Source organism: Lethenteron reissneri, chromosome 47 (genome assembly GCF_015708825.2).
Source record: "Lethenteron reissneri isolate LAM-NWPU_2019-01 chromosome 47, ASM1570882v1, whole genome shotgun sequence".
NCBI lineage: Eukaryota > Metazoa > Chordata > Hyperoartia > Petromyzontiformes > Petromyzontidae > Lethenteron > Lethenteron reissneri.
In genome coordinates, this window is record NC_083825.1 from 11,510,834 (window position 1) to 11,534,611 (window position 23,778).

Here is a 23,778-nt window from a genome sequence, read left to right on the forward strand (position 1 = left end):
CCTTCTTGTGCTGGATCAAGAGCAGATCATGTACAGAACCGAGAAAAAGTTTGTTAACCGCAATCATAATTATGAAAATTCCATAGTTTTACCATTATAGACTTCTGTAATCAAAACCGGCCTTTTCTTAAATATCCAATAGGGTTTATATTAACCAATTCCATGTATTTTGAAACAAAATGATATATGAATTAAACATGAGTAATTAAGGATCAGGGTATGTGAAAAAGTAAATGAACCCCTGGTTTCATAGCTCAATTACGGGAATAATTAGAATCAGGTGTTTCAATAATGAAGTTCTTCAGGGGTGAGTTTGAGAGGCCCCACCCCATATAAAGATCAGGAACAATGCGAGTTTGGTCTTCATCATAACGTGTGTGGACACCAGTCATGCCATGATAAAACTAAAACTGAGGACCTCAAAAAAAAGTTATTGATGCTCATCAGTCTGGAAAGGGTTACAAAACCATTTCTAAGGATTTGGGGCTCTACTAATCCACTGTCAGACAGATAGTCTACAAATGGAGAAAGTTCAAGACCACCGTCACGCTACCCAGGAGCGGTCGTCCTACCAAAATATTTCCAAGAACAAACCAGATAAGCATCAAGGAAGTCACAAAAACCCAAGAGAAACACCCACAAATCTGCAGGCCACTCTCGCCTTGGCTACTGTGAGTGTTCATGACTCAACTATCAGAAAAAGACTCATTAAGAATGGTGTTCATGAAAGTATAGCAAACAAAAAACCACTGATCTTCAAAAAGAACACGTCTAAAGTTCGCCAAAGAGTACATACGTGAACCACAAGACTTTTCTGAACAATGTTCTCTGGACAGACAAGTCCAAGGTAGACCTTTTTGGCCTCAATGAGAAATATTACGTTTGGCGAAAACCAAACACTGCTTTCGAACAGAAGAACCTCATCCCAACTGTCAAGTGTTGTGGTGGGAATGTGATGGTTTGGGGCTGCTTTGCTGCCTCAGAACCTGGATGGCTTGCCATGATTGACCACTATGAATTCTGCATTGTATCAGAAGATTCTAGGGGAGAATGTCAGGCCATCTGTCCATGAGCTGAAGCTGAAGCAAAAGTGGATTTTTCAGCAAGACAATGATCCTAAACATACAAGCAGATCTACAAAAGAATGGCTGCAGAAGAAATTCTGAGATTTACAATGGCCTAGTCAAATTACAAACATAAACCGCATCGAAATGTTGTGGCAGAACCTGAAGCGAGCTGTCCATTCAAGGAAACCCTCAAATATCACCGATTTTAAGGAGTTCTGTAAGGAGGAATGGGCCAAAATTCCTCAAATCCGATGTGAGAGACTGACCAATGATTACAGGAAATGCTTAGTTGCAGTCACTACTGCTCTAGGGGGTGTCACCAGTTACTGAATCTAAAGGTTCACATACTTTTTCACACATGGTTATTGAATGTAGGAATCATGAGGAAAATTACAAGTTTAAAGAGTATTATGGTTTCGTGTCATTTGTTTAATCAGGTTATCTGTATCTATTATTATGACATAGATTACGATATAATAACATTTTAGGTTTGAAATATGTAAAATGTGAAAATCCTAAGGGGTTCACAAACTTTTCTTTGGCACTGTATGTTGTGTAAGAGCTCTGACCCGCCTTCCTTTAAGATTTCCGCTGGAATCCCATCAGGACCAGCGGCCTTGTTATTTCTCATCTTCTTCCATGTCCTCCTTTATGGGTCGCTGATGAATTTGCTCAATGACCTCCATATCAGTGTTCTCTCCACTGAAATTTGATTCATCCACGATCCTTCAGCAGCTTTTGTCCATCGTTGGAGCTAAGGGGGTTTAGGCCACGGTAACTGGGTCCGTATGTTGCCTTGGCGGCGTCAAAGATGCCTCTGGTATTGCCAGTGTTTGGCAGCTGCTGGCTCTCCGGTGCTCTCCCTGTCCACCATTTTGCTTTTAAGTTCCCACACCCGGCGTTGGACATCCACCTTCAATCTGGTGTAAGTCTCTATTTTGGCCTTGCAGTTTATGTCATTCTGCCAGGCACAAAAGGTTCTTCATTTTGTGCCGATGAGCTGTTCGATTTCAGTGTCACTCATCAAACCAGTCCTTGTGCTTTTGATCTTAGAGCCAATTGTATTCTTGCAGGTGTTGAGGATAGTGGACTTGAGCATGCTCCAGTGGTGTTTTGATATGATCAGGATATTCTTGGGGAGTTCTTCACCAAGAACAGTCTGGAGGTGTTGTATTCTTGGTTCTTTCAGTGGAAGTGTTGTAGTTTGCTGGTATCACTCAGATTCTCAGTCTAATGGACATAATGCAGCGGATGAGGTGATGGTCTGTCCACCAGTCGTCTGCACTTGTCATCACTCTTGTGATATTTACATTATGAAAATCCTTAGCTCGGACAATGACAGTTCACGAGATGCCAGAGTTTGGAGCAGGGATGCATCCAGGATGTTTAGAATTTGTTTTTCTGATGGGAGTCGTGTTGATGATGATGAGGTCAAGCTACACACATTTGGTAAGTAGTAGAACTCCATTTGAGTTAATATTGCCCACACCTTCCTTTCCAATCGTGCCACTCCAAAGGTTGTGGTCCCAACCAACCCTGGCATTAAAATCCCCAAGAAGAATGATCTTGTCTTCCTTAGGAATACATTAGAATATTATAGCCAAGTTAGCATCGAAGGTATCCTTTACTTCTTCCTGTGAGTCCAGAGTTGGGGCATAAGCACTCAACTGTGGCCATTTGGTTGTTTGTAAGCTGCAGACGAATGGTCACGAGGTATTCACTGATGCCCACAGGGAGTTCGGAGAGGTGGCTGATGAGCCTGTTCTTAATAATAAAACCAACTCCATGGTTCCTGGGTTCATCAGCTAGTTTAATTTTCCAGAAGGTGTAGCTGCCTTTCTCTTTCAGTTGCCCTTCATCTGCCAGTCAGATTTCGGAGAGCGCAGCAAGATCATGAAGATCACAGTTAATTTCACAGGTTTATCACTTGTTGCACTGTCCATCCGGATTCACACGTTATAGGCTCCAAAAATCATTTTTCTTTGTTTCTGACCGCAAAGAGGTGATCCCACTGGATGCGCTAATCCAGTCAAGAGTTATGAGGCAGGCAATTTTCTAGCCCCTTCCCATGTTGGGCTGGACAGAGCGGTTCCTAAAAAGGGCTGCTCAGTCATGGGTGCAGCTGCCAAAAAGCTCTATCTGCCTCTGACCACGAGCAAGACGACGGACTCAAACACCCACCCATTGTGTGCTAGTTCCTGGCTATGAGCTAACAGACTATCACTAACTGCTCCCGTCACCAATTCGCTGATCACCACAGGACTTTGATCCGGGATGTGCAAGAGTTTGTTCCCTTTCAGGAGGATGTCTGCGCATGCGATCTTTTACCATGGGGTGACTGATGCACAAGCAGCTACCACATGGTCCTTGGCAGAGAGGGTCCAATGGCATGGAGACCATAACGATTGGTGACCTCTTTCTGCTGCAGCCTTCCTCCGCCTTCATAACCATGGTAACTTTCGTAATTTTTCACCTGCTCCATCGTTGAGGTCTTTGTTGGACTCCTACCAGGCACCTCAAGAGCTACCTAACGTCATCAAAGAGGAAATTACTAGTGAAGGGCTCCTCGCCGGGGCTTGAGTCATGAGAGCATTCACTCTCCTTCGTGATTCTTGTACTTTTCGATGAAGTGGGGTTCTCATCGGACACCTCCTCACCAGGGCTCTTCCATGGAGGTTTGGAGGGTAAGGGCAATTCCTGGGCCACCACGGCCCAGCTCTTAACCCCCCAAACTGCCTGGACAATCTCAGGAGGAAAATTATGTCTCCCAAGGTTTCCCTATTATCAGAGAGATATCTCCTGGGCCCTCTGAAGGTCTGCCACTGCTTAAGCCCCCTCAGATTCAGAGGCATTTTCCATGGGCTCCTTTACTTCAGAGTCCCACTCTCCATGGAAAAACTCGTCAGAGCTGTAGTGCTCCAGGGGGTGCTTGCACGCCTTACACCTTCATGACAGGGCTACCCTCGTGGCCCTGGCCTACTTAGCTGGGGTGGCCAACTGCTGCTTCCTCACCCCCGACATGAGTTCCGAGTTGGCAGTGTGGTTGTGAATGGGTGTGCATCAGCTTGGTGAGGCAGGCGGGTAACTCCTGAGGATTCCCAACCACATTTGTCTCCTCCATGTTGCAATGGAGGGGCCTCCTTCTGGTTATGGCCAACTGGGGCTGTCGGGATCCCAGCGGGACTGGCCGTTGGCCATGCTAATGTTTTGCTCCCTGTCTGGACATCACAGACCCTGGGCTTTCCTGAGAAGCCTGCCACACCGGGTTGTGGAGGACCCCGCGTTAGTCGGGGACTGCCTGTAACGTGTCTGGTTCCTTCAAAGCAGTGGCCCTCACTCGCGGCATTGCCGGCATGTTTTGCTGTGACCTTTTTCTGCCAAATTTTGAGCCTCCATGCTCTTTCACATCTATCTTGAGTGGGAAGGGCACTACTTTACACTGTCCTTGACACTGTTTTCATGTTCCAAGTAGTATAAACATGAGTGTGGATAGCTTGAGTTTCAGTGGCGATCAGCACTCTTTGCACCTGTGATGCCGCCCTCACACGAGCACTGTTGTGCACAGATGAATTCGCCAAACAGCTCTTTGCGTGTCCACTTAGTTAGAGTGATAAAACAGCGATGCTCATGAGACAAATCTGTACAAAGAGCAACAATTTGCCCTAACAAGCCTAAAATTACTCGCAAATATGGATAATTATGGATTAAACTTTTTTTTCTGAGCGCCGGTTCAGAAATGTTTTAACAGCGGCGGTGGACGGGCCACATAATGAGGGGGCTCCCCTCCCACTCTCCCACCCTCTCTCACCGAAGAGGTAGTGGTGGAGGCCTCTGCATGTACATAATAATTATATAACAAATTATTATAACATTTCTCGGTGTTCGGCACAAAGACCGAGTTCGATTGTGTGTGAGCCTGAGCGTGATGATGACCACCATATGAACAAGAATTGTATACTGCTGTTGCGAACGTTTGTGTTTTACTTACGCTACTCTCTGCCGTTGAGCATCTCAAATTTCACAGAAATACTGCCTGGGCAAAGACAATTCTCACCCGACTCTCATAATACTACATCGTATAAAATGCATTCCAAGGCAAACCTGTATTGCAAACACATATTGAGCAAAATAATGATTGTTAACACAGTAGCTGTGCATCAGCTTGGTTACTCGCGCAGTGGTAGTTACATGCAGATGACTGTTGTAGTTTTGACAGCAATCCATTTGTTAATGAGGGCAGTTCCACACGTTTGCATGCACATTCCAGACACTATACAGAGGTGGGTAATCATGAGTATTATCGGGAAGTGGATTTTATTTGGGCTTATGATTAAAATTAGGACCATAACTGAGATATTCATCATTCATCCTCCTCCTTAACGGAAAAATGCTAACAACCACGGTGGTGTCGGATGTACTAGGATGAACTGGATGTTTCATCCATGCTGGGATGGAAGGCGATGATGTGTTCAGTTGTATATACATCAAAACACGTTTATATTCGACAAATAATGCATGTTATAAATATATGAGTAATTACTTTCACTTACAACACTCATACGTATTATATGGGTGATTACGTTTTGACTGCGAGGTGTTTCTAATCTTTGGAACTGCCCAATAGAAAACGTTTCATACACCAATATACAAAACATTACACGAGAGTGGCCCCTGTGGCAAGGATGTGCAAATACAGCATCTTGTGAGAGTTTTGTGTAACAGAATCAATCACGCGAGACGCAAGGTAAAGGGGTAGAGATTACCTCGGGTATCAATTGAAAGAGAGCGTTGGAATACAGTGTCCCGATAGCCAAAGCTATGAAGTACATGAGCAGCCGGCGGTAGAATTTTTTCCTCATGAAGGGCACCACGCTTGCTCCCACCAGGGAGCACAGGGAGATGATGGTGACACACAGGAACCCATAGCCCCACACTGAGCACAGCAAGTCCCGCAGGGGGTCAGGAGGGCAAGGGTCACAATGACAATGGAAGAGGAAGTCAAAAGAATGGTTTCATGCAGTAGGAAAGCAAAGAGAATGGGAACAAGCTCACAGGGTCAGGGTACACGAAGCAGGGGTCATGAGCGTAGATAGAGTGGCACGGGACACGAGGCAGGGGTAGTGAGCGTTAGTTAGAGAGTGGCATGGTACACGAGGCAGGGGTCATGGGCGTGGTTAGAGGGAGGAGCAGGGAGGAGAATGAAGGGGGTCGTTATCACGCGGGTCATTGGTGGAGAGCGGGGGAGAGAAACAAAAACACCATTAATACATATGTAATGCTTCACCATAGCATGTCATCAATATATCATTTCAACAATCACTGATCCACTCTTACAAGCTGTATTGTGTATTGTACTGTGCAATTAACAGTCAAAGCTGGCTTACTCAAGTTTTTTTAGCTGTTAACTTCATAAAACCTGCAGCTTATATTGAAAAGCGACTTCACATTTGAGTACCAAAATAACCACGTGTGGCAATTGTGGCAGGGATCTTACGTCCCTAAACAATTGTGATTAATATCTGCACTTGGTCGCACTCAAAAGGAGGCGAGTTAAATACTCTTGCTACAGTAAACACACGTGGCTGTAACAGTGGATATGACGTTCTCGTTCGGTGCTAGCTTGATTTCGGGCTGGCAGTCACGGGCGCATGGGCATGGCACCTCTGGCAGTAGCTGCAAGGCGGCGTTAGAGAACAGGGTTCCAATGGCGAGCGCAATAAAGAAGGTGAGAATGCGGCCAAAATAGGGTTTCTTGGTGAAGGGGACGATAGCCACCCCCATCAAGGAGGCAAGGCTGATGAGCGTCACACTCAGCAGGCCAAAGCCCCACACTGCAAGCAACACACCGTGCCCAAAATCAGCAGGCTGCAAACCGCACTCACTCGCCGGCATGTACACGGTACACTATGGGCAACACAGCAACTCTCCACACAACGTAACGTGCATTTAAACATAGTAATATTAGTATTATCGTATGCATTTAACGTCCTGCCAACGCACTGTGAAATTTAAACAAAAACATCTGTTCAGCGTTGTTCTGGAGAATGTTAATAGCAATACAAATAATGCCGCCGTCCCACATTTGCCTCCATGTATAACATGATCATTCTTTACACATCCATTTGGCTGCACAACCTTCTGGGAGTGCAGCGTTGCTTCAGCACAAGCAAACTCTGCAATGAACTACGAATTGAATCAATACGGACAAAATCAGAAAGCCGTATTAACTTTTCGGTTGTGTAAAAGCATACCTTTATTTTGTTACGGTTGGAGACAAACATGGGAAGGAGGCGCTTTAATTCACCAAACAGAAACATCAGTCACATGAAGTGAATTTGTACGTTCGTCCCAAGCTAGGTTTGAAAACAATCATTTTGGACAAGTGAAACAATTAGCCTGGTGCAAACAAGATAACGGGACAGGAGGCAAATAAGACATTTATCCTCGATAAACTGTGCAACATTGCAGACCAACCAAAATATCACCATTTTTTTATACCATCAAATCATGTGGCAGCTGAACTATAAATAAACATTTAAAAGCCAGGAGTAACGGCAAAGTACAATATGAATCTATGTGTATGATGGTAATTATATAAATAATTAGAGAACACTCGAGTGCCGTGTGAGCGGCAGTGTTGAAGTGCTTTACAGACACCGGCTCGCTCCGTACGAGCGCATGTGCGACCGACGTCCCAGAAGCAGGGTCACAGCCTACAACGTTAGCCCCACTATGCACACCCATGCGTCCGTTGTGAGGCAGCATTGAAGGTGGTATTAGTTGCTTCTGTTTGTGTAATTTTGTGGTAGTACTTGGGATACAGTGATAATTGCTCTGACAGACCGAATTCCTAGAGGGCTGCTCCCTACTCACTCACATTACGATGCGGCATTCATTATATTTTTTGGTGTGTTTGTTAAAGAGCAAAATGGAGATGCCACACGTAGAGCTTCATTACCAAAAGGTTATTTCTCTTTTGGAGGTTACGTTGGTCCCTCGTCACGGTACAAATAACCACAATTCCCCAGGGTATTGGTCCATGACTGTAGCGTCTGTTAACCAGGAGCGTCGGGAGATCCGTATGGTCAAGCGCCTGGCACAGTGGCTGGCGAGCGAGCGTGACCATGACAGCAGGGTGAGCACGACGACATCTGTGCAAGAGGCGGCCAAAATCTGTACGTCCGGAGAACTCCTCCGCTCAAGCCACCACGACCGAGGAGGCATTGAAAGGTCATGATACGCAGCTCGTGCAAACGTGGTGAAAACACGCTTAGCTTCGAATTTAGAATCTGACTTCTCAGCCACGGTGCCGTTCACAGCTGCTGCCTCCGCTCAGTTTGCCAGGTAGGACCGAGCATTGGTAAATTCTTGTGTGGGATTTAACAGGAACAGTGTTCGCTGGATATTTGTCAATCATTAGTTACAGATTTAAGAAACCACAATGTAATAGAGTCCAATATATGCGATATAATTGTATTTGCCATGTAAAATCATGGAGATAATGTAATTCCAGATAATCTGTGGCATTTGTTTGCACTACCTGGATGTCTCCCATTTTGTCCAAGTGTCAAAACCAGGGCCCCGTGTGTTTTCTATGCCCTATTGGGCTGGTACGACCTGGGCGGCACGAGGTGGTGCAAGGCGCCACGGCCGCCGCTTGTAATCGTGCAGCCTTAACCTCGCGACGTTCGCAGAGGTATGCAGATGCACGCAAGCACCCGAGAGGAGAGTGGTGCTTGAGCAAGTGGGAGGAAAAGCCAGCACAAGGCACGCGTGTCGGTGTATGGAACCCACCTTCGGCAGGAGAGGGCTTATCAGTGGCCCGGTAGGCCGAGTCCGCAGAGGGCTCAGCACTACACACCTCACTGTCTGAGAGGGCTGGGCACAGCTCCTCAAGCCGCTGCTGGGAAAATCCGCTCTGATTGCTCAGACTGCTTAATGTGAGCATCTCCGCATGGGACAAACACTGCAGGGCAGACAGGGGAGAGCGAGAGGAGAGTGGTGCTTGAGTAACGTAGAGTTAGTGCAATAATAATGAGGATGTTTATTGACATGCTCGTCACTGGGACGACATGCATGGAACAGATGTTAATAGTTTGCTGTCACCACCACACATCCCTTTCTGCTGGGGCGCATGGAGAATAGGAAGGAGACAGTGCGATGTAGAGGATGTCAAACGACAAACACAACAAACTACAATTCGTTTGGCATTATCCTAAATAAATTAATTAAGTCTCACTTGGATGGCTTTTGCAGATCACAAGAGCAAAAGTGATCGTGCAATCATCGTGGTTAAAAATGCCCTTAGCTCAAGTTTATGAACGATGTTTTCTATTCAGTCCCGAATCCAATCCTTCTTGGTTGGGAAGATCAGTGCTTTGTGGTGTATACTCCCCGATACCAGTAAGACAGCATCATTAGCACCCACACACCCCCTATTACTGTCAAGAAGGTCATCTTTGACACACGGAGATGATGCAGGTACATATCACATCAGTGACTGTATAAAGATAAGACTACCCACTTGAAGGTGAGATATATCACTGCATATTAATTTAGTGCCACCCAACTGGTTTATTGCAGCTCATGCAAAAAAACATGGCCTCCACTACATTTGAGAAAATGGGTAACGCTTCAGTGATAGATTTGCTGAAATTCTTCTCTCAGCTCGCCATTCAAACGTCGTGTCCACACCAGTGGCCCATCACTTCAACAGCGGGGATTACAGCTCCAGTGACGCGCCAATGCATGGCCTCGTCCCGACCTCTGCTGGGAATGAGACCAGAAGAGGCTGCTCGCTACATTGTATTCAAACCGATATCGTTCAGCTGGCAGGACTGGACGAACGCCTCACCTTCACTTGATATGTAGCTTTATTATTGACAGATACATTTATCCCTTTCTCATTTCATATACTTTATTTCCATGTGGATAACTCAAATTTTATTTCTCAGATGTATCTGCCTCAGGAATCTAGGGGAGGTAAATTCCTTTGAGCTGGTGATTGGGCCTAGGAATACATTGCTCGGTGATCTAAATCACTATTTTCGTACTGTTTTTAGACTATGTTAAGCACCTTGAGCGAAGCTGCTCTATAAATATAAATAAGAATCATGCTTTGTCCTCACAAGAACAAATTCTTTCAATACAATGTGCCTGCAAAATATTATAATTGAACTTTTTTTGTTAATTACTTTTATTGATCCAACCACTGGGAGGGGGGTGTAAAACTTCCGCGACAGGTGAGTGGTGCATAACACAATCAACGTGGATATGTAGGACCATAGCGATATGTGGTACGTGCGTCAGATCCATTTTCTTGGGGGAAAGGGGAGGGGAGTCAGTCTCATTTTAAGTTCAATCAAGTAAACTTAGGGTCTCTGGAGTGGTATTCATGAGGGGGCCACAGATCTGGGTGAACTCCCCTTCCCTATTCCTCACTTTCAGACTCAGGTGTTCTAAAGCTGCTAGGGCGAATAGAATAATGCCAGAGGGTGAATGAGGGGGCCCCATGATTCTTCCAGGAGCTCAAGATGGTCTTTCTACACGAAATGTCAAATGCTTGGAGAAGGGTGTGTTGGTGCCTGGTGATACTTTGGGGTTAAAGACCCAGGAGGGAGGATTCAATGTTAGGTAGTATCTCGGTGCCAGACATCACGTTCTATAGATTGGTTATTTTGTCATAGAGTATCCTGATGGTGAGACAGTCCCAGAAGGCGTGAATGTATGTTTGTATGGTGCTCAGGGGGCACCTAGGGCAGTCTGGGGATATGGTCTGGGAGAATTTTGCCCTCCGTTGGTTAGTGAGATATGTGTCATGAACGACCTTGAATTGAATCGTCCTAAGAGGGAGGGATCGTAGACCTTGCCAGGGGTTGTGCCAAATTAGTTTCCAAGACTCTAATGGGATAGGGTGGCACACTGCACCCTCCCAAAGCGCTCTGGTATTTGGTCTCACCTCAGTAGGGCCCGGGAGTAGGAGTTGGTATGCCTCAGAGATTTTATAGTGGGCCCTCTCCTCCGTCAGCCACACCCATATCGGGGAGGGGATCTTTCAGAGGTCAACATCCCTTGCCTTGTTAATAGGGTGCCTGATCTGGAGAAATTTGAAAAAAATTGCTATTAGGGATGTTATATCGCTTTCTAATGTTTTGGAGAGTATTCATCCCCCGAGTCAGACGAGAGATCACCCAACCTCCCGATTCCGCTCTTTCAAAGCTGGCCAGCTGACCCCCTTGCCCCCAATTCTGAGGGATGAATGATCCCACATAGGGGGACAGTCGCTAGAGGCCAAAGGTGATAGTGATCAGTCTATTTCTCAGGATCCAGAGGGATGTGTTGATCGAGGATAGTGGTTTAAAATCTGAGGGCTTATCTTTTGGGTGCGAGTAGACTATCCCCTCAAGGCTCCAATGAGATACTATTGCCTCTTCCCACTTCTTTCAGGAACCCTGTCTGTTCTTGTTGAGCCAATGCTTAACCGTAAGGAGGCCTCCCAATAAGTATTACTTAGAAAAATCAGGTAGCGCCAGCCCACCGCATTTCTTTCCTTGAGTTAAGGTATGGTTGTCGTTCCTGGCCATTTTGTGGCCCCAGACAAAGGAACATACGAGGGAGCAGGGCTTATTGAGGAATTTCGGAGGCATCTTTGTCGGGATCATCCTGATGTGGTAGAAGGCCTTCAGAAGGGTAATCATTTTGACCAATAGGACCTGATTGGGGAGTGATAGCAGCATATCATCCCAAACAACTAGGGAGGCCTCAATCTCTAAAACAAGGGATGGGGGGCTAGGGGGGGAAGTTCTGTTTGAAGAGGTCTGCTAGGTTGGAAGTCATATTCACCCCAAGGTACTTGATTTGGGAGGGTCACCACCTGAAGGGGGAGACATTGGGTGGAGGTCTTCCTGAAATTAGGGACAGAGGCATGATTTCTGACTTTGTGGCGTTGAGTTCATAGCCGCAGACTGCATCGTACTCCATAATAATCTTCAGGAGGGCAGGTATTAAGGTGTCCAGTTTTGTGATTACCAGAACATCATCCGCATATAAATTTACTTTATTTTCGACTTGCCCATAGTGTATGCCTAATATCTCATGGCTACTTGGTATCCTGGCTGCCAGAGGCTCAATTGCAAAGAGAGGGGAAGGGGCATCCCTGTCTCGTGTCTCTAGTGAGGGGGAACCTCTCTGAGACAAACCCATTAGTAGTAACTGTCGCAGTCGGATGAGCATAAAAGAGTCTGCACATTTCAATTAACCGGGGGGGGGGGGGGGGGGGAAGGCTAGCCTCTACCTGATTGCAAGTCTTCTCCCCGTCTAGTGCAATGGGGTACGCTTACGTGATTGACCTGGAGGCAATATCAACTGAGTTGACCAGGGTTCGGATGTTGTCTGTGGGATCCCTGCCTTTGACGAACCCCGTCTGGGCAGGGCCGATGACCACCAGGGTTATAGCATACAGCTTATAGTCCATATTCAAGAGAGAAATGGGCCTGTAGCTCTTGGTCTGGTCTAAGGGGGATCCCCATTTATGTATGACGGTGATTGTCGCCTCTTCCATGGAGTCCAGGAGTTTCCCTTGTCTAACAGACTCGATGAAAGTGTCAAGGAGGTGTGTTAAGATCGGAGGGCCCAGGCTTCTGTAGAACTTCCATGGGAAGCCGTTGGAGCCTGGGGCCTTCCTTGCGGGGGAGGAACCCAGGTTCTCCAGGAGTTCAGGGAGCTGGATTAGAGGTTCCGAACCTTCCCTCCAATCCGGGTGGATATGGGATCGGGGAGGCTCAAGTAGGAATTGATCAATGTTGGGGCTCCATGAAAGGTCTGACCGGTACATGTCCTTTTAAAAGTTGCATAACTTCTCATTAACCTTCGCTTCCCTCGTCTTGAAGCGCCCATCGGCATCCTTGATCCCAGCAATGTGGTTACGAGTTTGCTTGCACTTGACCAGCTGGGCTAAGAGCTTGGTCGTGGAGAGAGAAGGGTCGTGAAACGTAAATCTGGCCCTCAAAGAGAAGGGAGGTTTGAGAATAGGGTTTCCCCTTTTTCTGGCAACAAAACAGGTGTTAAGATATTAAAACACCAAACTGAAACCTTTTACAAGAAATCGTGTGTGCATTAACCACAATACTTGTGGTCAAAATGCAAACAAAAACACTCTGATAGTATATGCATTGTTTTTTAAACTGATTGGTCCATATCAGAGACGGCTTTCTTTCGAGCCTCAAACATCGCCTCTCTGGGGTTGGTTAGCTGGACCCTGAGCTTGGCAGGGTATAGGAGCTGAGTCCTCACCCCTTCTCTCTTCCCCAGGTCCTTGTATAGACGGGGAGCAGCAGTGCCCGCTGCTTGGAGTCAGGTCCGGGGAAATGAAGGCCTGGGAACCCTGGATTTGTATGTTGTTAGCCTCCACTCTATTTATCAGGTGGATGAAGAGGGGCGAGGTTTAGCGGCTTGATTTGTCTCCATGTTGGCCGTGCTTTCCCTTCGACCCACTCAGAAAGCCTGGACTATGGCTTCAGGTGCCAGAGGGGGGATGTCCTGTAGTTGGATGTTCTTGAGTGCAGCTGGGAAATGGTTCCTGACATACACAAAGACCCCATTCCTTGCTCAAGCCCTCCACCCCTTCTGGAACTCCGAATATATTCAATTGGCTTTCCTTGTTTTTAGCCTCTAACTTAATGATTGCCTCTTCCAGAGCCTGGAGTTGGTCTCCCCTCCTATTATCGCTCACCACCAAATTCTCTGCCGTGACCTTCAAGGCCATGATAAACGCTTCCTGGAAGTATTTTCTCCCAATTTAGATCAAAGTTCTTGGAGGAGCTGAAGGACATCCCTATCCGTTTACTCAGGTCTTGGTTTGGACAGAGAGGAGAGGGGGGAGGAGGCTTTAGGCTTCTTCCCTAGGATGCAGTCTACTATTAGGCTCGAGGAGGAGCGAGTAGACTCAGGTTGTTGACAGAACAATTACTGTGTTGGGCCTGCTCTGGGGGGTAAACGTGCTCTAAATCACTACAGCATCGCCTGTACCTCCCTGAGAACACTTCTCCAGTTGACCCCAGGGCTGGTGCAAGGAAACGCTCCCTCACACATGTAGCCGTCGGTCATCACGTTATATTTAAACTGCAATAATCCCTGGAGATGGAATATTTCGATAGCAAGGGTGTCCAACATTGTCACTTGTAATAATTGTCAAGTATGTATGTAATTGTTGTGTACAATGCTTACTATGGTGTCTAAAAGCAAAAAAGCAGATGTGCAGGCAGATTATTTTTTTTGCCGACCGGAGTGCTTCATGCTGACGGAACCATGTCAGGCAGATGGGTGAAAACATAACTTATGAACGATGTTGAAATGTCCTACAGTGAAGTCTTTGAGGACTGGTAAGGGGCGAGTCTTCATAAAGTCCAGTTACCATCAGAGTCAAGGCCGCAGAATCGTTTGTCAAGTGTCATACCCAAAGTGACAATCCTTGTCCTGAAGGCTTTATCGCTCACTTGCATCTTCTCATAAGGTCTCGAGTCATTCAATCATCACTAATCCCATACCCTTATCTTGGCAAAATGCCTCTCATTCTCTCTCTCACTGTCTCTCCAGTGAGAGTTTGGGCACAGTAATTGATTCGATCTGTGGCTTGGTGAGCTATTCACAGCAGTCCCCGGAGTATTATGTTTATCGTAGACACCACGTGGTCAGCACAACACGAAGGGGAATGATTAGAGGTGCCGCGTTGCTAAGATGACGAGGAGCTGCCTAGTGGATTGCTCATAGAGACAACGACCCCAGAGGCCACGTCACTAATCCTGCCCAGCGGCATTCGGGCACAGGGCTCACACTTCTTGGTGCAATGTCACAGTAAACCTCCCGCAACTAGAGGCCGACTCTGCTCACTATCTTTTACTATACTTCACTGCAATGCCATGCACCGCCTTGCACCTCCCGGCACGGCCCTGCACGGCCCTGCACGGCGCAAGAGCCAATAACCATGGACCGATGAAAACTGCAGTCCTGCTGTGCAGAGAGCCCATGTTGCCATGTCTTCTAGTGTTGCACCTAAAAACGTATTATTTTTGAAATCTGTAAATTAAGACACTTTTAATTTCCTGGTGACATTTAATCCAAAAGTAATAAAAATGCTCCAGTGTATTATAGGGACTCAAGATTAGTGGTTCCCCTCGTGTAAGGATGTGAAGTAGCTTATTCCCAATCTAGTTTTGTTCATGTTGCTTTCAATGGCAAGACACTTTGTGGTGAAAATTGCATATCTGTCCACTGTGGACACGACCACTAATCACCATGAAACCATACGCATTTCAGTGATGTCCACAGTTATAAAGCTGCATTACAGTATTACATCAGTCTGCAGTCTGGATAATGGTACATCGAGGTGTGTATGTTCTTTGCTGCACACCTTCAATCTTTCCATCTCTTGGTGCAATCCCAGGCACTCCTCTCAATGCGTATTTGCACCCTATTAAGCTTTCTTCCATTGTCTGTGCAAAACATTCTGGGTTGCCCTGTACAGCAGCACACCAGTGAAGTTGGTACCGAGCACCCTGTGCGTGTCGGGATTTGGGTGAAATTGCCCGCACATTGCGTGGACAGACGCGAATCTCAGTGAATGATCGTCTCTGTAACCCCATGCACTCACCCATGAGGATGAGCATTTCCTGCAATAATGTAGCAGAAGTTCACCCAGAGACATGTAACCGCAGTGGCAGTAGCGTCTCCAAACACTGTTAGAAGGCATGTATTCTCCGCAGCATTGTCTCGTAGCATGAAAACTAATTGGCCTTCACAACAGATTGCGAGACAGGAAGGCTCACCTGATCGAGTTGCTAATCTTTCTCAAGAGATGCCGCGATAACAAGGTAATACCGATCACGTTAAAACTCACATCTGCTGCTGTCACTTCTCCTAACGCTAAACGGATCTTGTTTAAAGCTAGCCTATCGCTAAAATGTCCACTTCTGATTGGGACCACGTAGATAACATGACAGTTTCTTTTGTTAATTCAATGTCAACCAAATGTAAAGATAACTTGATCGCTAAATTCAACCTCCTGTCAAAAAAGAAGCCAGAGCCACACGTTAAAAATTAGATGTTAACAAGATTGTCATCAATCATAGTAACATCCCAATTTCCGACAGCCTAAAATCGGTACTAGCTAAAGGGTTGAATTTCGCAGTCACCCCTAAACACATCCCAGTGGATAATATAATTGCCCAGGTCGACGTAGCCCTCAAAGGCTTGGGACACATCCCGGCAGACATTGCTAGATCTGAAATCGCTATCCTCAAAAACGCTAAGAAACCCATTAGCAACATCAGCAAGGACGAGCGTTTTGAACTCTCTAAATGAAAAAACAGATGACATTGTCATTCTCTCAGCCGACAAGGGCAATGCCACTGTCATCATGGATAAAACCACTTACAACAACAAAATTCAGGACCTTCTTCATGATGGCAGCTATACCGAAATCAACAGAGATCCCACCAACCGCCTAGCCACACAAACCAACAATATCATCACGGAATCAACTTCTCTAATCGATCAGACCAAGCAGAGCTCCTTAAAACCTTCAGCTGCTAGACCACCCAGATTTTATGGCCTTCCAAAAATCCACAAAGTAGGTACCCCGCTCCGTCCTATCGTCTCCACCATTAACTCACCCACCTACAAACTGGCCCGATTTCTGTCTTGAGACCCTGCTTCCTTTTACGGGCAAGTCCACCTCAGCTGTACTTAACTCAGCTCACTTGGTTTCTCTAATCAAGGACAGATGATTTGCTTGTCAGTTTTGATGTAGTCTCTCTGTTCACCAATGTACCTGTACCTGACACCATTGCAATCATTGAAGACTTGGTCCAACAAGGACTGAATCCAGATGTACCAACTTTGGTAAGGCACTGCCTTACCAACACATACTTCACCTGGAATGGTACATTATACAAACAAAATGAGGGTACCCCAATGGGTTCTCCCTTATCGCAGTGGTCGCGAATGTTTTCATGGAGAAACTTGAGACAGATGCCATCCAGACACCCACCCTAGGTCCTACCTTGTGGAAGAGATACGTAGATGACACATTCGTCATCTGGTCACATGGCCTGCCAGCACTGAACCAATTTCTCAACCACATCAATTCCATACACCCGTCTATCAAATTCACCACGGAAGTGGAAAAGGATGGCAAGCTACCATTCCTGGATGTTTTGATCGAGAAGAGACCTGATGGCTCATTGGGACATTCGGTCTATAGGAAAGCCACCCACACGGATGCCTATCTAAAGCCTGACTCCCACCACCATCCAGCCCAGAAGAATTCCCTCATCAAAACACTACAATATAGGGCCCGTTGCATCTCCGACCAGCACCACCTAGCCAGTGAGTTGGAGCACATACACCAAGCCCTCAGGATTAATGGATACTCGGACCGTACAATCCGCAAAGCTGTCTCCCCCAGCCATGGGGAGACAAACTTCTGAGGATCCCACCAAAACCATCACTTTACCATACATAGCAAGGGTTACCAAAAAGATTTTCAAAATCTTAAAGAAACACAAGATCCAGGTTCGTTTCAACACAGTACACAAAATCCGTGATTTAATCCCATCTGTAAAAGATGCGATTCCTGACATGCAATACCCTGGTGTTTACAAACTCAGTTGTGGTTGCGGCAGCAATTTCATTGGGGAAACGAAACGACATGTCTCGGACCGCGTTCGTGAACACAAGGCAGATCTGAAACACGATAGGACCAATACCTCTGCCGTTGCTGATCATTGTTTTAACGCTGTGGGCTCACACGAAATAGATTTTTCCAAGACGGAGGTACTCTGCAAACCTACTGGCTACCTTCATAGATTTGTTCATGAAGCCATCCAGATATACACATAAACACAGACACAACTTCAACCGAGAAGATGGGTACGAACTGAGCAATCATTGGAAGAACGTTAGAAACCAGGTAAAGTCTTAACTGACTGATGTTTCCATCATACCTGTCTGTCAGCTGTTATTTCCGACTCTCTGTCTCTCTCTCTCTCTTAGATCTCTCATGCTCACATGTCCTTTGCATTGTTACTCTCATGCCTTTGGATTGCACTCTCAAGCTCACATGTCCTTTGGATTGCACTCTCATGCTCACAAGTCCTTTTGATTGCACTCTCATGCCTTTGGATGGCACCACTCTTCGTTCTTACGTTAACATGCTAATCTCTCACATTAACGTAGCCGCTTCCGTGCCCTCGTCGAGGAGGCCGCTCTCCGTTCTCACATCAACATCACTAGCCCCGCCCACTTCTTTATGACCCTTGGGCTACACACCCATTTCAAACCTTTTAAAACAGTCTGCCTTAGTAGGAGATCATGCTTTCCCACCTGATGACGCCCGAAACGTCGGGATTTATTTTATTTTATACCTACGCGACTTTACCGAAAGAACCAAAGAGTATGAACAGCTCTATAATTTCCCCATCTCGAACCATCTTGGTCAGAAATGCTTATTCTCGCTTTTCTTTTAATCCTGCCAAGTTAATTACCTATCTGTGTGGGGCGCCATGGTGGCGAGATGTTAACTGCCTTGCATGGTATACAGGTCATGGGTTCGCTCCCGACCATAACGCCTGTATATTTTGTGTTTGCATGTTCTCCCCATGGTCACATGGATTTTTCCACATTTAGAAACATCCGTCTACAGTATTTGGCCACTATAAAGTCACTTTGTTGAGCTATCATTTGTGGTCAGATAGATTCTGAAAACGATCTGCATAGCTCAGTGGGCCTTACCTAGTAAAATAAAAAAAAATAGTACCATATATACGTGTATGGAGGAACATGGTAAAGAACCCGGCCAGGAGACTCAGCAGTATAACGAGCGGCTCACAATCGGAAGGTGGAGAGTTAAAATCTTGGTGGAGGGTTGACTCGTCCCATCATCCCTCTGGGGTCGATACAATTAGTACCATTTGGTGGAGAATTCAACAGTGGTTGTGCTATGCGTAACAGACTCGCCACCACCAGAGGAACATGGAATTTCCACCATTTCCTCAGGATTGTAAAGGGGAAGAGCACTGATGCCTCCATGCGCGTTGAACGGGCGGATGACATTGACTTGTATTTGTAAGAGCAGCACCGTGGATTGGACATAGGAACTCTTAACCTAAGGATGTGGCCCATGATGAGTCTGTCCAGATGCCTGGCTTCGACTTAACCTCCCAAGGTGCCAGTGGGTTCAGTTTAACCGATTCCGGTGTGACCAGGGGGTGTGTGCCGTTTCCGAACATCGATGGGGCGTACTACGTGATAGCCCGCTGTGTGAATGCGGGAAGGAGGAGAACCATGATGCACATCATCTCTGGCTGTGAAATCTGTCAGGGTATGCCGGGCGGACTGGTTGTCCTACACATGCTGGAGGAGGCCGACATGGTTTTGTGGCTCCGGGGGCTGATGTCTACTCACATAAAAACTAACAAGCATATGTATTTGCTTATTTTTCTTGCATATCTGGCTCTCTAACTGTATGTAAAAGCATTTGCTGAATAAAATTATGAGAGTAGCGTCACGAAAGCCACTGCAATGATCGGGTAGCAGCAGCGCATATACAAAACCTGGCAGGAGCAGAGAGGCCAGTCTTGCCGGCCACTCGCGTAGTAGTGGCTTTGAATAATTTAATCTGCGGTCCCGGTCGAGTTACCCACGTGGCTTGTGTTCCCAAAATAACACTTCAATAACAAGCACCCTGGTAGGAGTCACAAACTCGTGCGGGATAGTCCCTGATACCCATGCATGTTATGGTTGAGGTTAGGAATGCTCACCATTCCTCTCTGATGAACCCCATGAGATCTTTGTGATTCGTAACTCTTCTGTCCATGTTTAGCAGGAAAACTTTTTTGTGGGTTGCTCAGTGATCAGAGGTTGCACTAATCGTATTGATGAGGTGATTGAAGCATCCTGCACGAAGCCTGGTAACGAACCTTCTCAGAGTATTCTAATGTGGAAGCCAGGTGCTCGCAGCTGGCAAAAACCTCAAACGCTAAACCATCGGGTCACAGTGGTCTCCCAGAATGCCCTCATTGCCAATGTCATCAGCTGGAGAGATCGGCTTAGATATTTTTAAACAGATGGGGAGGACGCGTCAGTGGGGAATGTTAGACATGTCGTGTATGTACGTCTCTCTGATGAAGAAGTCATGGAGTTGGAATGATGGTTCGCACTGGACTGCAAATCAGGGAAATCGACACAGCCAGACTGAGCCGCAACATGCTGTGAATAGCTACAAGAAGAGATCACCAGTATATGCAGGTCAGTCACTTTCAGTTTAAATCGGTTCTTGTAAAAATACAAGACTAGCATGCAACCGCTGGTTTAAAGGGGTTAGAGTCTTCGGTGTTTTTATTGGCCGGGTCCAGTCATTTTGGTGACCAGGTCACACTCTTGCAAAAGAGGCTCTTCCTGGTCTACTGAGTTCTTGCCTGGTTAAGAAAAATAAACTTTGAACGCAGCTGTTGTGTGTATTTGGTGCATTTAGTGGGTGAAATGTCAGAGAAGTTTATTATGGGAATCATGGTCATGTAAGCGGGTGAATCTTTATGGCGGGTTCCAGCATCGCCGTGTCATCAGTTTGGCTAGAGGAGGGTTACGTGTCGAGCCCCCCCGCCCCACCGTGGAGGTGTGGGAGGGGAGAGGTTTGATGAGGGAAGACCAGGAGCCCTGCTGGGCCCTGCTATATGCGGGACATAGCGTTACTGGCCTCCAGTGCACGTGAACACCCACACCAAGCGGAACAGTCAAATGGCGCCAACCTCGGCAAAACTAGGAATGTGGAATTTACACCACTGGGTGAGGCTGTGAGCAGGAGAAGAGCAACTCCTCCATGCTCGTGCGAACGGGAAACCACTCAGACTATTGAATGGCGCGTACTATTTTGGCTAACGAGCTTAATTGCATTTCAGTCCGATGACAAATTAATTAGAAACAAAGCTGCACGTGGACATCGTAATGAAAACTTTAATAACTTACCCTTGAAGAATTTTCTTTAACAGAGTTGCTATCAGGGTGGGTCCTTGCGATCCGAGTTTCTGTGTTTAGGTTGAGACTCATTTGGAAAGTGTTCTTTAGCTGCTCCACTGTGAGTGATCCGTTCGCTCCGTATTTTTCCAGAATTTTTAGCAGTAACATTTCAGCGGAAAACTCTGATGTATGAGACCATGATTGCATAGGGTAGAGGGCAAGAATGAGCATCGAGCAGTCTATCCAGGAAGGCCGCAGTCGACATGGAAAAGGCATGGTGAGAGGGCAGCTGAATTATGATGGCAGATTAGACTTCTCAGCAACCAGAAATGTCCCAGGAGAATCAGTTGCTTTCCTAGACAAAAAGAAAAAAACATTTAAATATTGGAAACAACAAAAAAACATGAATATTTAATTATATGTGTGTATGTATATTTTGTGGGGTGCAGTGGCGCAGTGGTTAGAGTACTGCACTATGAACATGGTGACCAGTTTGATTCCCACTCACGACTAATAACAGTGGCGAATATCTGAACCAATCCTGGCACTCCCCCTAGATTTAATCAGCCTCAAATGAGTACCTGGTGCAGTATGTACACATCAGCACTGCGGAGACAAAGGCATTAGTGTTGGCCACCCACCCGCTTGTGTGCCGTGCCAGTCTTCATAGGTGCTTGCTAACAGCACTTGCCCCAACAGTCTGTTAAGGCTACACGGGGGATCTTTGTCTTTGTATATTTCCATGCACGAACATGGTATGCAAAATCAGTTTTACTTATACACGCCACAAACAACAATAAAGACGTAATGTAATACAATATTATTGCATGTACAGTACTCATTCAGCTTTCCGATATTTATCCTGCCCTGCCGCACAATCTTGCGGCACAAGATTGCGTGTGTCGTTCGTGTTGATGTTTATCGGACTGTTGACCGTGGACGTCTTGCGCTCGGTATGTGGGCTCCGGCATCACCGTGAGATATCGGCTCATTTGTATTCGAATTAACGATGTCCATTTCACCCAGATAGCAGGTGACACAAAAGCATGTCACAGGTGGGCCGCGAGAAAGCTCCTGTCGCACCTCCTAGCTTTGACATTCCTCCTCAAAGACACTGGTGTAACCATCAACCACATCAACACATCATCAATAGGCCGCTGCGTCCGTCTCATTCATAATGGAAATTAAAGACAAGCCAGAGTGCGATTGTGGGCATACAACCCAATCTATGGACCGTGTAGTAAACCACTGTAGTCTGTACTCCTGTAATGAGGGGAGGACCAGGAAAACTATACAAACCCTCTCCTGTAGCCCTCTCGTCATGGTGATCAGACCTCAACATCAGTATTTAGCTCCTGAACATATTGCCATCATACGCAAAACTATAATCGGCTCTTTTCACATGTCGGCAATTTTCTCTTGTCCAGTTTTTTTTGCAAAAAACACGCCGATGTCTCCGTGACCAACAACGCAGCAGGTTGCCAGGCAAGAAAGGTTTGGAGGTTTCACTCAAATGCGACTGCCTAACGCACGGCTTTGGGAGAGGCCCACATGCATCTCAGCCAGCACCTATTAAGGGACTGTGTGTTGTCTTTGTGTGGCCTGGGACTGTATTTTGTTGTTTTGCTGCATTGCCCAAGCTTGGGAATTGGTGTACTTATGCAATTTTAATTTAGATAATTAATCTGAATTATGTAATTATTTGAAGTGATTTGCTTACCTTTCCTATACTTTGCACACCTATCGTTTTTTGCATTGTTGTTGTTGCAACCTTCTGACCCACCTCTACTGGACATCTGTGAAAAAAGAGCTTCAGAGCTCATCGGATTTCTCAAGGATAAATAAAGATTCTGAGGTCCGCCAAAGTTCAGTCGACTGAGCCCGGGCCAATAGGCCAAAGAGCGCGCGCCATGCATGCTGTGCGCTGCTCCTGATGATCGATGGGGGAGGGCCTGTTCACATCTGCACCTCCGATGAGTACGGTTGGCTACATATGGTGTGAAAGAAGTTCAACATACATCACCGATCCTGGCTTTCTATTCTTCCAAGCATCTTCCCCAATGTAGGGGGCTCTCACTTAATGTATCACATGGAGTTTATTTTAAACAAAAATGATTTCTGGTTTCTCACCGAGCGTAAATTTCCCAACGTGTTTTCATGCTCAAGGACCGTGTTTTGTGAATACCCAATCCCCATCCAGTCCACAAACTGGGTGTGTGGCCCAGCGATCTGCAATTCTTGAGACATGTGCTTGTGTAGTGATGTATAGAGTCACTACGGTGTCTAGCGCCAGCCACTGGAAGAAGAGTGGTACACTGTGCATGTTAGCGTCTCTCTGGCACCAGAGTGTGTGTGTATGGCATAAAAGCGGGCTTCTGGTGACGGCCAGAGAGAGGGCACTTCAGGACATGCCAGTCTGCGTGAACCCGAGAGGGCACGTGATCAGGAGAGGGTAGCGAGGGGGGCCAAGGGGTAGCAAGAGGGACACATGACATAAGGCCCAGAACCTTCTAGTAGGATCTAGAAGGGGGCGTGGCCTAGGGCGAAGCCAGACCATGCTCAGGGGCATGAAAGGGAAGTCAACCCGCCATGCTACGTCTCCTCGCTCTTCGGTCTTCGGTTGTCACGTTCGGTATCGTGGGTCAGGCAGTACGTTACTGACCTAACCCGGCTATGTAGTTGCCCATTGTGGTTATTTCGT

The 23,778-nt window shown here is 46.5% G+C and overlaps 1 protein-coding gene across 6 annotated transcripts in view; it reads right to left on the bottom strand.

Moving 5' to 3' along the window:
• Positions 1–23,778, bottom strand: part of SLC39A14 (solute carrier family 39 member 14) — a 49,653-nt gene that overhangs the window by 11,607 nt on the left and 14,268 nt on the right. For 4 of the 6 annotated variants that reach the window (XM_061571073.1, XM_061571075.1, XM_061571072.1 and 1 more), the window contains exons 2-4: positions 21,087–21,432; positions 8,862–9,033; positions 5,831–6,000 (exon numbers count right to left, since the gene is read on the bottom strand). In XM_061571073.1, the coding sequence (XP_061427057.1) occupies positions 5,831–6,000; positions 8,862–9,033; positions 21,087–21,353 (609 nt within the window). In that variant the 5' untranslated portion in view covers positions 21,354–21,432. Of the gene's footprint in view, positions 1–5,830; positions 6,001–6,728; positions 6,899–8,861; positions 9,034–21,086; positions 21,433–23,778 lie in introns of all 6 variants that reach the window. The other 2 variants (XM_061571078.1, XM_061571077.1) reach the window with 2 other exon arrangements.